Source organism: Aquarana catesbeiana, linkage group LG01, assembly GCF_042186555.1.
Source record: "Aquarana catesbeiana isolate 2022-GZ linkage group LG01, ASM4218655v1, whole genome shotgun sequence".
NCBI classification, from domain to species: Eukaryota; Metazoa; Chordata; class Amphibia; order Anura; family Ranidae; genus Aquarana; species Aquarana catesbeiana.
In genome coordinates this window covers 888140688-888156709 of record NC_133324.1, presented here as the reverse complement: position 1 = coordinate 888156709, position 16022 = coordinate 888140688, and the positions used below count along the sequence as shown (strand labels likewise).

The window sequence follows — 16022 nt, the reverse complement described above, 5'->3', positions numbered from 1 at the left end:
GCATGTTCACTGACCGCTGTTTTACCTGCCAAATGAATTTGCATCTCTGTCCATTTAGTCCTGAAATTTTCACAGCCCTGCCAGATAGCACAGCCAGTTTGGTGTCTTTTTTTTTTTTTTTTTGCTGCAATTAAGCAATGCAGCTAGGTAATCTTTCTGCTCCCAACCTTTAATTGTAAACATCTGAATCTAATTCCCTACTGTAGATTGCTTTTCAGAGAAGATGGAAAATTGTGAGTGGTCAGGCTATTTATCATGGAAGAATCATGCTATGTCTTTTCTTTAGGCCGCATTCACACCTGTGCATTGTGGGAATCCCCGGGAGTGGGTCTGGCAAGGAGCCAGGGAGCCTTTAAAAATGGATAAGTCTTGCCAGCAGGGACAGTAGGATGTAAGATGGAGATGCAGTGTTGGGGAGGCTGTTGGAGGCCCTGGGGTGTACCCCCTAGTCTGGGGGGGTGTCCTGCCATGGGCTTGGGGTTGGGCTATGGCTCGAGTGGTGGAAGGATCCTGCCATTTAAACCAAAAGAGGAGGCTTTCCTGGAGGCAAGAGGACAGAGTGAGTAATTCAATACAGTTGGGGACTAACAAAGGGGGGAGGCTGCCACATGTAGCCAGTTTCCCTTGAAGACAGCGGTGGGCTTAAATCTTCTAACTTTCCCTGAGAAATCTCCAGAGAGTCAGCCTGTTGGGCTGGTGTAGAGAGTCAGCCTGTTGGGCTGGTGTAGAGAGTCAGCCTGTTGGGCTGGTGTAGAGAGTCAGCCTGTTGGGCTGGTGTAGAGAGTCAGCCTGTTGGGCTGGTGTAGAGAGTCAGCCTTTTGGGCTGGTGTAGAGAGTCAGCCTGTTGGGCTGGTGTAGAGAGTCAGCCGGTTGGGCTGGTGTAGAGAGTCTGCCGGTTGGGCTGGTGTAGAGAGTCTGCCGGTTGGGCTGGTGTAGAGAGTCTGCCGGTTGGGCTGGTGCAGAGAGTCTGCCGGTTGGGCTGGTGCAGAGAGTCTGCCGGTTGGGCTGGTGCAGAGAGTCTGCCGGTTGGGCTGGTGCAGAGAGTCTGCCGGTTGGGCTGGTGCAGAGAGTCTGCCGGTTGGGCTGGTGCAGAGAGTCTGCCGGTTGGGCTGGTGCAGAGAGTCTGCCGGTTGGGCTGGTGCAGAGAGTCTGCCGGTTGGGCTGGTGAAAAAGGCAACTGCAGCCAGGTGGGCTAGCATGGCCTGAAGCACTTAAAGTTGTACATAGGAAGATGTCCCTGAAGTTATTGTTGCCATCAAGTGGGCATCCCATAAACTGCTATCCCCATCCAAGTTGTTAACCCCCTAATAAACAACAAAAACACAGCTACGGACTGTTTTTCTATCTTTTTTGCTTTGAAACGGCTGTCCAGTTGGCATTATATTTGTACATTTTTTTTCTATAGCAGGAGCTGGCTTCCAAATCTTCTCTCTCCATTGTAGCGATTTAGGATCTAAATATAGTGTAATGTTTTATTTTACAAGCCTCGGCTGGATAGTGAGCAGGGTCAACAGATCGATGACCCTCTGAGTGCTGGATCTGCAGCATGCCTCCCTCTCCTCTGTTTTCACCCATCGTCATCCTGATTACTTCGCTAAGCTCTCATCCGCTGGAGGCAGCCTGCACACATCTCGCATCACAGAGAGCAATCAATACGCCTAGTGCTAGAGTTTTGTCCAAACCAAGTTAAAAATTGATCAAACTTCCTTTGGCTATGACGAAATTCTACTGAAAAAATGTGCTGGCCTTGAATAATTGATGTCAAACTAGATAATGCTAGGTATTGTGTAATATAATGTATGTGTTCTGTATTCAGATTTCTGTGTTTGACTGATCAAGGAGGTTGACCAAAGAAAATGATGTAACCGATACTAAGTGCATGTAACATAATCCATTTAAATCTAATGTGATTACATAATAGTAACAAAATAAAATTGTCCTCCTGAATTGTCAGTACCTAATATTTAATGCATAGCATTAGGAAAGTTGCACACCAAAATGTGTACGTTGAGTGCATGTAAACACACATGTGTTAGCATGTGCATTGCTGTGTGTTTGAACGTGCGCAGTGTTGCACTGTAATACATTTTATTTAAACTTTTGTAAGCTTTATTTATAAAGGAAACGTCAACAGACTGTTTTGACTTGTGTGTTTGAAGACAATGTTACCCCAACAGTTCTTATTCCCAGTATGTGCCTGCTGTACCATGTACTTGTGTTTAAAAAAAAAGTATCCTGTGCTCTTTGTGTTGCTTCCTTTGTGTGAAATACCTGGTGACCCTGCCAGTCCCTCTGCTTTCCTATTTCAAACTGACCATGCCAGGCATAGAAAAACATAAATTCCAGTGTGGTCAGTTTTCTGGCTGTGCTAAGAGCTCAGCCTGCCTGTCCTCCAAGGGCCAAGACATGACCTAACACCCCCCCTCCTCCTGCACAATCATTCACTGCGAAGATCAGTGTACTGCGGTTTCTTCACCCCTACCTCTCTATGCCCCTTATGCAGCACAGAATAGAGATTATGTAAACGTTTTTAAAATATTTATTTACACACACCAATCAGTCATAACTTCATGACCACTAACAGGTTAAGTGACTAACATTTATAATCTTGTCACAGTGGTATATATTAGACAGCAAGTAAACATGTTGTCCCTTAAGTTCATGTGTTAAAAGCAAAAAAAAAAAAAAGGGCATTGCAGTTTGTTGTGTATGGGGCTGTGTAGCCTCAGTCAGGACGCCCATGCTGACCCGTGTCTACAGCCAAAAGTCCCTACAATGGGCATGTGAACAACAGACCTGGACCACAGTGCAATGAAAGAAGGTGGCCTGGTCTAATGAATCACGTTTTCTTTCACATCATGTGGATGGCCGCGTGTGTGTTGCTTACAGTACCTGGCGATGTGATGGCACCAGGATGCGCTAAGGGATGCAAGCCCGCGGAGGCAGCGTGATGCTTTGGACAATGTTCTGCTGGGAAACCTTAGGTCCTGCCATTCCTGTGGATAATACTTTGACATGTGCCACCTACCTAAACGTTGTTGCTGACCAAGTACACCCCTTTATGGAAACGATATTCCCTGATGGCAGTGGCGTCTTTCCTCAGGATAATGTGCCCTGCCACACTGCAAAACTGTTTCAAGAATGGCTGGATGGAACACGACAAAGCGTTTGAGGTGTTGACTTGGCCTCCACATCCTCCTGATCCCAATCCAATCGAGCATGTATGGTATGCGCTGGAAAAACAATTCAGACCCTTGGAGCCCCCAGTTCGCAACTTACAGGAATGAAAGGATCTGCTTTTGACAACTTGGTGCCATATACCATAGCATACCTTCAGAGATCTAATTGAGTCCATGCCTCAGTGGGTTATGGTGGGTGGTCATAAAGTCATGGTTAATTGGTGTGTGTATATATACACACTATATGTGTGTGTGTGTTTTATAATAATATTATTATTGTTATTATTATTATTCAGGATTTATATAGCACCAACAGTTTACGCAGCGCTTTACAATTATAAAAGGGAGACAATACAGTTTTATAATACAATAAAATACAAGAGGATTAAGAGGGCCCTGCTCAGAAGAGCTTACAATCTAATAGGGTGGGGCAGGTGGTAGAAAAGGTTGTAACTGTGGGGAATGAGCTGATGGAAGTGGTAAAAGATTAGTTGGTGATGTGATAGGCTTCCCTGAAGAGATGAGTTTTCAGGGGTCGCCTGAAGGTAGCAAGAGTAGGGGATAGCCGGACCAGTTGAGGTAGCGAGTTCCAGAGGATAGGAGAGGCTTTGTTGAAGTCCTGGAGGCGAGCATGGAAGGAGGAGATGAGAGAACTTGAGAGTTGGAGGTCTTGAGAAGAGCGGGGAGGATGAGTTGGGTGATATTTGGAGACAAGATTGGTGATGTAGCTCGGGGCAGAGTTGTGAATGGTTTTGTATGTTGTGGTTAGTAATTTTTAATTTCATTCGCCGGGTGATTGGGAGCCAGTGTAGGGATTGGAGGAGAGGGTTGGCAGACACTGAGCAGTTGGTAAGGTGGATAAGTATAGCAGCAGCATTCATGATAGACTGAAGAGGGGATAGCCTATGGAGAGGTAAGCCAATGAGAAGGGAGTTGCAATAGTCAAGGCGAGAGATAACAAGGGAGTGAATGAGGAGCTTGGTGGTTTCATTTGTTAAAAAGGGGCAAATTTTAAAGATGTTACGGAGGTGAAGTCTACAAACTTTTGACAACGATTGGATTTGAGGCTGAAATGACAAGTCAGAGTCCAGGATTACAACTAGTACCCTGGCATGAGAGGAGGGGCTGATGATTGCATTGTTGCTTTTGATGGAAAAGTCAGGGAGGGGGGCACTGTGCTATCTATCTATCTATCTATCTATCCACACATTAAATACATTTTGGTCTATAAACAGCTGTGTAAGCTCTGACCAGTAGGACCCTCTGATTCCCTCCTGTATTGAATTGTATTGTAACTGTACTGTCTGCCCTCATGTAAAACGCTGCACAAACTGTTGGCTCTATATAAATCCTGTATAATAATAATAATTTGTGGCATTTTCTTTGCACGTCACCTCTGGGCTCTGGTACTGTGTCAGGATCTGTCTCAAAAAAATGTAAGTGAGACACATAAATTATGCACGAGGTCATGTCCAGCCACTTTGGAGATAAGAGGAACCATGGAATGCTGGTCATTATTGATTGTGCTTAAAGATTCATGAGCAATGCATTATTCTTTAGACCAAGAAAACATTATGTAATACATTTTTAAACGAACTTTGATTTACCTTGCATACAAAAATAAAACACATTTTTCCAGCTTAGATTTTTTTTTTTTTTTTTTACCCCCCTTGTTGGCTATTCTGAAACAGAGTGTGACCTCTACTGGTAAAAATATAGAAAGCCTTAAAACCTGTGTTGGGCTCAAGAGAATTATGACCTAGTACACGAAATGCAATCTGCTTGATACATTTTCTGCTTGCTGTAACTGCGCTACTTGTCATATGTGGAATGTGGAATTACAGCACAATACACTCCCAGGGAGAATTTATAGTGTGGAATGTGACTAGAGTAACTGCAATTTTAAGGTGATGACATGGGAATTTTGCATGTGTAGTGTCATCACTATAAACCCAGAATATTTTTGCATTGGTGGGGCGGATTTTTTTTTTTTTAAATAAGGGTCAACAAAAATAGATTTATTTCCCATAGTAATTGAGTTTTATTTTTTTTAGTCTGATTTTATTTACATTTTTTGCAAAAAAACACATATACATTTACAAAAAGAACAAACAGAGCATATCTCAGAAAACCATAGCAAGTTTTTTTTTTTTTTTTTTTTTTTAATAGTTTTAAACTAATGTTTTATATCTTTTTTTTTTTTTTTTTTTTGCTACAATTGTTACTAGTATATGTATGCAGTCCTTTTTAGTTTTCTGCTTTTTTTTTTAAATAAACATTTTAAATTTAGATGGCTAAAAATTTGTCACTTAAACATTTAAAATGTAATTAAACATTGACACATGATTCCCAGATCATTATGGGTTAGCAAAAGAGACAGCGCAGCAGTGTCTGACTGCCTTTTGTCTTGCTTTGTCTAATTGAAACTACAGATGTAAGTGTCAATCAATAGATAAGTCACCGAGATAAATCATTGATTGTGCCTTGGCACTTAAGCATTGCTGACCTGTTTCTGAAAAATGCAAATTGTCTGGCTGCCTCTGGTTTTAATCCTTTCTTAATCATTGACCCTGAATAAGCACACAGTCATTGAAGCCAAAATGAAGTAATTGGTAGTCTTGTTCATGGTCAGTGACTCAAAGACCAAAGGCCAATGGCTGACAGCCAGACAACAAGCATTTTGCAAAGGAAAAGTCAACAATGGCAAGGTTGTATCTCCGGTTCCCCTTAAAGGTACAGGTTTTCATGCAGGTTAAAGTGACAGTGTCTCTACAAAGAGCTCCCCCCTACCCTGACCACCCCCTATGCTCCTCTTGCCAGGGCATGTGCAATATGACAATGGGGTTGATTTACTAAAGGCAAATAGGCTGTGTCCAGAGCTTAGTAAATGAGCACGTGATTGGAAACTCTTTGCAAAGTACACATTCTATTTGCCTTTAGTAAATCAACCGCAACGTCTCTTTTAATGTGCATTTAAACCAAAAACCCTTTATTGGGCTGTGGTACAGATACAGAATATCCAGAGAGGTCCAAGCAGCTTGTGGGTACTTCAGTCCACCAGCATTTAACTCTTTCCTACTGGATCCAAAACAAAAAAAAATGCTTTAAATTATATGAAAACTTAGCCACTAAAATGATATAAGCTTTAACATTTTAATGTAATTTCAAAAATGTCAACATTTTATATCTGTAGCTTTTATGAAAATAATACTTATTGATTCTGCCATTAAGTTCCTTGTTAACACATTTCCTGTTATAGGGTGACAACACTCTGTACCTGTCTCCCAACTGTTCTCCTGCCTTGTCACCTTGTCACATGGGCTTTGCGATGGAGACAAGTGACTGTTTCAAGACACATTGCACAGTTGTGGTCAAATCTTGTCCCCACCAGCAAAAACCACATTGAGAAATTCTATGCAGCCATCACTAGACTACATGCAGACATGAGGTGGCTGCAAAGAGGCTGTAGGGGATCAAAACCACTGGGAAAACAACAAAGAAAAATAGCTTTTTTTTTTAAAAGGGCAATTGTTAATGATGCAAAGCACTTTAGCAAAGGAAACATCATTCACTTTGACATCTGCTTCAAAAGTCCACTTTGATTTCTGTTGTTGCTTTGTAGAAGCTTGCATGGCTGGTAGAATAAAGCTGGTACAATCCATGATCTTGCAACAGCAATGTCTCCTGGAATGACCAGGAAAGTGTCCAAGTGATAAAGTTGACTTTATAAATGTAGCTCTGCACACAGAACAGAAGGCCCTTTGTGCTTCAGTCTCTGGGTGGCGGAGTCCGCAGTACCCCTGATGGCAGCTTTTGAAGTGACACTGCTGCTGCTTCACACAAAAATCTGCTGACGTGGTCGGGTCCTACAGCCGACAATGTCCACTCCACGCTGAAAACTGATGACGCTGCTGAGTGCTGCCTCTGGATCTTCAAGAATGGGCCTTTCACAGAGAGAAAACAGTCTGGAATGTTAATTTAATTTAGCTCATAATGAGCATTTTGTCATTGCCGCAACAAAGTGCCTATGTTAGAAGAAAAATGGATCTTCATTTCACCTGCGATGCTCCTCACAGAGCCATGTATCATGCCTTACTAAATATCCCCTTTATATTGTTTCTTCATTTTTACTGCTCTTGATCCATTTGCATTCGAGTATATAGATGTAGGGGAGGCTATTAGAAAAGATTGGCTAGTAGTAGTCACATTCAACTGGCCTTGTTCAGTAACGTTGAAGACATTTTGTAGCTTGTCCAAGCAGCTTCTTCAGTTCTAATGAGTGGCAGCAATATACCCCAATATTTATATCCACATAGGTGAGGTTCTAACCCTTCTCCACTCTATCTTAAACTAACAAAAAATATCTGGAGTTACTTTTCTTTAAATAGTCATGGTATTGCAAATGATTTGCAATTGTTTAAATTGTCATAACCAGGGGGAAAGCCTTGATCTTCATTTTGGATTACTATTGTGGTAGCAGCATTGAATAAGTCAATAAAAGAGGATGTTCAAAGTGCACTAACCCATACCCATCAATTAGAAATCAACAGACTCGAATAATATAAATTAGTGGTCTCAAAGTGGTGGCCTGCACGCTGGATGCAGACCTTGGTTTGCCTTTATCTGGCCCTTGGGGCACCATTCATCCCACTAACTGTAATGATGAGGCACTATTCCTTCCAGTGCTACCAATGATAGGACATTATTCCTTCTACCACCAACAGTGCATTATTCCTTCCACTGATGTCTACAGTGGGGCATTATTCCTTCCCCTGACACCAACAACAGGGCACTATTCTTTCCACTGACACCAATGATGGAGTAATAGTCCGCCCACTGACACCAGCGATGAGGCACCATTCCTTCAACTAACACGACCAACAAGGCACCATTCCTCCTACTGGCACCAACAATGAGGCCTCATTCCATTGCCGTCTGTGGAGCGGTGGGTGTCAACGGACATGTGTTGACACTCACTGACATCCAATTTGCTCAAAACAGATTGGATCAGATGTCCTTTGGCTGACTACCCATAGAGGAGAGCAGGCTGTGTCTGTGCCTGCTCTTCATAAGCAGAGTGGGCACGGACCAGCCACCCGCCTGCTCAGTGGGGATCTGCGGACAGATTCCTGCCCTGTGTGAGAGTGGCCTCACTGCTCCTCCTTATCCTTGGGTTTCCTTTTGTTTTTCATTTCCCATGTGATGTCTTGATGCTTTTGCTTAGTTGATAAAATTATTTTTTAAAAAAACAGAAGATATCTGTAAAACTATAAATAACAATATATCAGGCATATATAAAACATGTTTTAATTCAGTCTTCTAAATTAAAAAAGCATATTTAAAAATCATTAAATATACACTATATTACCAAAAATATTAGGATGCCTGCCTTTACACACACATAAACTTTAATGGCATCCCAGTCTTACTCCGTAGGGTTCAATATTGAGTTGGCCCAGCCACCAAGGTAGGTAGGTGACTAAGCTGTATTGCATAACTGCAGTAGGGAAAACTGTGGACACCAACCTGGCTGTGTTATCTGGTGGGGTTTTGTAAATCTCTGTACTGGATGGATATAAATACAAATCCTTTGGCAGGTAAAACCAGTTCTCTTATGTGTATTTCATCTGTGTGTTTAGCTCTTTGACTGAAGATCATTTTATTCTGGAAATTCAATGTACTGCAATTGTAAATCCTGCCTGAGTGATAATCTGTTATCTATTTTATTCAGTGTTATCTATTGTCCATAGGCTGACATTGTTATTTAAACCATATCCTTTTGGTTCCTTAGGTTAGTTTAGCCTACAGCTATGAAACAAAGGACGCCCTTTGCTTAGTGTTAACTATTATGAATGGCGGAGACCTGAAGTTTCACATATACAACATGGGGAACCCAGGCTTCGATGAGCAGAGAGCTGTGTTCTATGCTGCAGAGCTATGCTGTGGACTGGAGGATCTTCAGAGGGAGAGAATAGTTTACAGGTAAGAGAGAATTGCTGTGTGTGTGAGAAATTACTGTGCGGCAGCTGTTCGGTTTATTATGTATTTCTGTATGGTGAGGCTGGCAGCCATGTTGGTGAGGAGAAGGATCAGACACCCCCTTCAGCAGAGATCTCATGGTTGAATGGCTGGGTTTTAGGTCACATGACAAGCACTGGAGAATACCAGGTGCGGCATTTTCATTTTAAATTTGAACTTGTCTCCTTTTAATTCTTTGCTATGGGCACTACCCCCTATTTTTGTCTTTGTTTCAACTGTTTGAAGTACATCCTTTTTTTTTAGATGCTTTTCGTATGTATATTTCTTAAAGACCATCTGCAGGTAAAACAAATCCGCATCATTCTTATCCCACCCACGTCATAGAGTTTCAAATTAAAAAATAAAAATAAATTTTTTACCCAATTAAGTCACTGCTTGATCCTCCAAGACACCTCCTCCAGAAGTAAAGACTGGTGCTCCATTACTGCAGTCAGGGCCCACTGCCAACTGGTCTTGTTGCTGTGGCATGTCGTGATGTTTTCTTTATTGTACATCACAGGATAGAGGTCTTTATATTGATTACTTGGGTTATGCTGCCACCTTCAAGTGAATGCACACTGACCCAAAAAGGCAGGAAACTCTGCCTAGGTATAACCCTTCCCAGCTTAGCTAAGTCTCAGTTTTTTCTAGTATCTGTAGGTGATGGATGTACCTACAGCTGTCTCTGAAGATCTTTTTTCAATGGTTTAGTTATGATTTCCTGGTTTATTCCTAACACCCCTGCTGGGGTAGAGGAGGGCTTCATCCAGATCGGTCACTACAGCCTGATGGTCAAGAGGGACTGTACTCGGGCTCCGCATGCAAGAGTGGGGGTGGCCCTAATGTTTCTGGTTGGCACTGAAACGCTACACGCTACAGGCCATCTGTAAGGCATCCTTCTCTATGGTGGGTGTGGCTCTGCAGCCTTTGGTGGATTCAGTGGGAGTTTGCCAAGCCCTTAAAATCTGGGCAAAGCATATGCTCCATTCAAGAGACTCGGACCCACAGGCAGTTCCTAGGTAATTTCCATGAGCCTTGAGTTTATCTGCAGTTGGCTAGGAAGATTCCATATGCCAGCTTTGAATGGTGGAATCCATGTCTGCCAACATAAGAATGATCCTGTGGCTTAAGTTTTGGTGTGTGAAACTTCTCTGCATGAAGGAATTCAAGAGGCTGCCCTTTGAAGGCAAGTGCTTGTTTGGACTATCCTTGGATGCCTCCATCCTAAAGGTGACTGTGGGTAAAAGCACACTTTTACCCCTAAAGAAGAAAGTGACAGGTCAGAAACCGTTGAGGCCTTTGTACCTTCTGTAAGCAACAAGCCTTGATAGGCTCATACTCCTCACAATGAAGGATCATCCTACTCATGCAGGTGGGGGGACATTTTTTGGCTTTCATGGTCATCCGGATGTAGGACTTTACCTTTCACGCTTTACCTTTCATGGGCAAGGTTCCTGTTTACTCAGTCAAGACTTCTGTTGTTCAAGTTTGTAAGACTGCTATCTGGTCTTCTTTCCACACATTTACAAGTTCTATCATGTTCATGCCTTTGCAGATGCCAATTTCGGCAAAAGGTCTTGGAGGCCTTGTAGTGGAGCTTCCCTCATTCTGTTTTCGTGTTTTGAGCATGTTAGTCTTGTTGCTGTCTTGCCCACTCATATTTAGTGCTCTGGGACATCCCAAGTAGTTATGAATATGAAATCCTCTGTGTCCTGTAATATATATAAGTAAGAAACTAGGATTTTTGGTTTACCTTTTCTTGGAAGTCTTCTGTGTCCATGATGTACTCCAAGAAATGGATTTTACAGGTAAACCAAAATTCCTAATATCACACACTGGACCTCTGGACCCTGCAAGGGCCCGGCCAGTGGATAGGCAATTGGGAGTTGTTCAAGTCGCCCAGAAAGCGACATAGGCACATGTAGAAAGAACCTCCCACTCTGCAGTCAAAAAAAAATAATACTTTGGACACGACCTGTTCCGTGACAATGGATTCAGGTAAGTAAAAGGGGGTTTTAAGTCGATTTTTTAAAAAATTGAATAGTTAGGGGTATCAGCTTTAAAGTATTCCCAAAGTTCCCTATTTGTTTTTTGAGTTTTGATTTTTGTATAGACTAGGACATGATTACAACTTCTTTGGGTTTTTCAGCTGTAATTTCCTGTCTTGGAGACACAGCAAGAAAGGAGAGTAAATATCTCCTAAGTGAGGGTAAATCCCGTTTTAATTGTTACCAGAACAAGAGTCCATATTGAAATATGTCCTCTCTATTTTTTTTTTTGGTGACTGCTTTTACATTTTGGATATTCCATTACTTTATCCGGTGACAGTGTTCACCATTACAAATAGAGAGGGCTAATCTCCTCAGCAGGGACACAGAGAACAAAAAAATAAAAGAATCTGAGTTTTTGCTTTAGATACCTTTTTTAACATATAGTGATTTTTTATTAGCCAAGTTGTAACTTAGACTGTTTTTATTACATTGATCCTAAAGGTTTCCCTAATTGTTTCTTATTAATTTTAGAGACCTAAAGCCAGAAAACATTCTGCTTGATGACCGTGGTAAGTGTGTGTTTGGTAGAATCACTTGTATTCACTTTTTAATGTGCCACAAAATGTTCTGCATTACAGAAAATGTACAAAATCTTTCATTTTGTTGTGTTTTATTAAATGAGAAATACAGTTGAAAATAAAATCTTGAAACCCATTCAGTTTTTCATCCTTGAAGTGGTATGTAGCACCAATCCATCCCAATAACTTTTATGGGTAACCTGGTGATCAGAACAGCCCTCTTGCTTTACCTATGTTTATTGTAGGAAAGGTACTCCCTCACACACACACTGTTTGCTAGCTTTCACAATTAGAAAACCTTTTGTATCATTAGTGATGAAAATGAGGGCTTATGCAATACATATATTTAGAAAAATGTTGTTACTATTGTTATTTAGTGAATGCAAAAGACAAACTGATTAGATAACTGCCAGTCAGATTTACAGAGTTGCCGTGTTCATGATATGTTGCCTCATTATTTAAAGCCAACCTGTACCTGGGCTATGGACATTCAGGGTATTCATAGCAAGCCGTAAATAAGCTGTAAAACAAACTCCCACTGACTTCTGTAGCTGCATGTACTGTGGAGAAAACATCCTCACATTCTGCAGCAGAAGCACACATGTTTTTCGATTCGCTCTCTCAGCAGCACAGCCCAACCCGCTTCACTTTAAAATGAACATCTGTCGTTGGGGCACAAAGGGTTATGTGGCACAGGTGGATAGAGCAGTAGTTTAGAACTAAGAATCTATCTATCTCTTTCTAAGAATGTAAGGCCCTGGCGCCAGAGATGGGGCACTATTTTTCCCATTGATACCAACCTAGAGGCACTATTCCTCCAACTGACACCAATGATGAGTCACTATTCCTCTCACTGATACCAATGATGGGGCACTATTCCCTTTACTGATGCCAACAATGGGGCACTATTCCTCTTACGAACACCAATGATGGCACACTATTCCTCCCACTGACACCAATGACAGTACACTATTCCTTCTACTGACACCAAGGATGGGGAACTATTCCTTCCATTGACACCCTAAAGTCTGAAAGACAGTAAACTTGCCCTTTTTTTTCATAAGAAAAATATGTAGGCTTTATTGACCCCTTTCTAAAGATGCCACTTGCCTGGTCGTCACGCTGACCCTCTCGCTTCATTAATTTCAGAGTCGCTGATCTGGAACAAGAATGTAGCGAGTCAAAAGTCTTGATCTGTTCCAGTGACTTAGAAATCTATTAGTATGGATAAGGATGGCCATACATGGCCCAATAGACAAGAGATGCAGCAGATTTAGGCATTTTTTTAAAAATAGTTCATATGGGACGATAACAACCATTTCAGATTGTCACATAAAAGGATTTTGTGACATTGCAAAACTTCTGCATGACTTACTGAATATTCTATTAGGACTAGGAAAAACAACTTTCTCTACATACACTATATTACCAAAAGTATTGGGACACCTGCCATTACACGCGAATGTGAACTTTAATGGCGTCTTAGTTCATAGGGTTTAATATTGAGTTGGCCCACCCTTTGCAGCTATAACAGCTTCAACTCTTCTGGGAAGACTGTCCACAAGGTTTAGGAGTGTGTCTATGGGAATGTTTGACCATTCTTCCAGAAGCGCATTGTGAGGTCAGGCACTGATGTTGGACGAGAAGGCCTGGCTCGTAATCTCTGCTTTAATTCATCCCAAATCGGGTTGAGGTCAGGACTCTGTACAGGCCAGTCAAGTTCCTCTATCCAAAACTCACCCATCCATGTCTTTATGGACCTTGCTTTGTGCACTTGATACAAATCATTTGGTGGAAGGGGGATTATGGTGTGGAGTTGTTTTTTAGGCGTTGGGCTTGGCCCCTTAGTTCCAGTGAAGGGAACTCTTAAGGTGTCAGCATACCAAGACATTTTGGACAATTTCATGCTCCCAACTTTGTGGGAGCAGTTTGGGGATGGCCCCTTCCTGTTCCAACATGACTACGAACTAGTGCACCAACAAAGGTCCATAAAGACATGCCACACACTTTCCCTTTTAGGCATTTTTTTAAATTTATTTTATTCTCTTTATTAGTATTTCCAAAGAAGTAAGAAAGTTGCAAAACAGAGCCTTTGGGCATTCCCCGGCTGAGAGAAATAAAAACTTATAAACAGGTACATAACAGGTTAGCTACCAAACAAGACAATAGACCAACCTAAAATTCAACTGCTCAGTCTCTCCATTTGGTAAAGCAATGGCATTTTTATACATGAAAGCAGTCAGATTACAGATTACCTTACTGGTTATTGATACATTTTTTTTAATTGATTGTTTTTGGTACAAAATTTCTCTTTCCCTTATTAAATAAACCTGTTTGTGCAGTAAAGCATACTATAAATATTTCCATCTGCCTTCATATGTACACATTTTGGTAGACTTTCTGGGGGTTATTAACTGGAGAGTGCAAAATCTGGTGCAGCTTTGCATAGAAACCAATCAGCTTCCAGGTTTTATTGTGAAAGCTTAATTAAACAAGCTAAAGGTAGAAGCTGATTGGTTACCGTGCACAGCTGCACCAGATTCTGAGTGCTCCAGTTTTAGTAAATATCCCTCTCTCTTTCTAAAGCCTCATTCACACGGTACGAAAATCAGAAGGGGATTGTCGTTTCACAGACTGTTGTCCGAAGTTCTTACCGTTAGTACGCTCCTTTCAACAATTGTTTTGCAATTTTCGGCCAACAAATGTTGGATGACAGGCTAGTAAATTTTTGTCAAACGACAACTCCACGTCAGATTTTCGGATGGTGAGTACACAAATCCGTCACACAAAAGTCAAAAGTACAAACACGCATGCTCGGAATCAATGCTCACTAAACACAAAATTAGCAGAAGGGGCCCAAAGGGTGGCGCTCAAGAGCTGAAATTCCTCGTAGTACGTCACTACGCACGACAATTTGTGTAACGTTGGTATGCAAGACAAGATCCTGGCACGCGCCCTTTTGACAAACATCAGACGCTCAGTTGTCCAACAATCGTACCGTGTGTTCGAGGCTTAAGTCTCCAGCTGTAGAACCTTATATCTTATTCCCTGTGGCATGAAGCCTTCTCATATAATGTTCTTTCATCATACAGGGCACATCAGGATCTCCGATCTTGGATTAGCTGTGCAAATCCCTGAAGGAGAGTCTATCCGTGGCAGGGTTGGCACCGTGGGCTACATGGGTACGAGTCTTATTTTGATTCTTAATATTTACAGTGGAATTCCTCTTCTTTATACAAATATAATATGATTACCACAATTTAGCTGTCTCTAATAGTCTGTAAGCTGCCAGTACATCTTTCTGTGGCCACAGTAGCCTTTTGTCTCCATGCGGTCTCATATACACACACTGCTTGGCAAGAACTTAAAGGAGGGTGGGCACAGCTGCTTCAAGGTAACCTGTTCTAAGAGAATATGATGGCTGCCGTTGCTAATCTCTCTTGCTGAAAATGATATTTATTTAAAGGTGTTGTTGCTACAATGTGTCCAGTACTTTAATTGTCACCGATCAAGTATGTACAGTGCCTTGAAAAAGTATTCATACCCCTTGAAATTTTCCACATTTTGTCATGTTATAACCAAAAAGGTAAATATGTTTTATTGGGATTTTATGTGATAGACCAACATAAAGTGGCACATAATTGTGAAGTGGAAGGAAAATGATAAATGGTATCCAAATTTTTTTATATATAAATATCTGAAAAGTGTGGCGTGCATTTGTATTCAGCCCCCCTGAGTCAATACTTTGTAGAACCACCTTTCTCTGCAATTACAGCTGCAAGTCTTTTTGGGGATGTCTCTACCAGCTTTGCACATCTAGAGAGTGACATTTTTGCCCATTCTTTATTGCTTAATAGCTCAAGCTCTGTCAGATTAGATGGAGAACGTCTGTGAACAGCAATTTTCAAGTCTTGCCACAGATTCTCAATTGGATTTAGGTCTGGACTTTGGGCCATTCTATCACATGAATATGCTTTGATCTAAACCGTTTCATTGTAGCTCTGGCTGTATGTTTAGGGTCGTTCTCCTGCTGGGAGGTGAACCTTTGCCCCAGTCTTAAGTCTTTTGCAGACTCTAACAGGTTTTCCTTTATTTGACTCCATCCATCTTCCTATCAACTCTGACCAGCTTCCCTGTCCCTGCTGAAGAAAAGCATCCCCACAACATAATACTGCCACCATCATGTTTCATGGTGGGGATGGTGTGTTCAGGGTGATGTGCAGTGTTTGTTTTCCACCACACATAGCATAGCATAG

General features: G+C 41.6%; 1 protein-coding gene across 1 annotated transcript in view; it reads left to right on the top strand.

Moving 5' to 3' along the window:
• GRK4 (G protein-coupled receptor kinase 4) overlaps positions 1-16022 on the top strand; it is a 341746-nt gene that overhangs the window by 305749 nt on the left and 19975 nt on the right. Inside the window, exons 9-11 of the mRNA XM_073610875.1 lie at positions 8971-9161; positions 11720-11757; positions 14859-14948. Of these exons, the coding sequence (XP_073466976.1) occupies positions 8971-9161; positions 11720-11757; positions 14859-14948 (319 nt within the window). The remainder of the gene's footprint in view (positions 1-8970; positions 9162-11719; positions 11758-14858; positions 14949-16022) is intronic.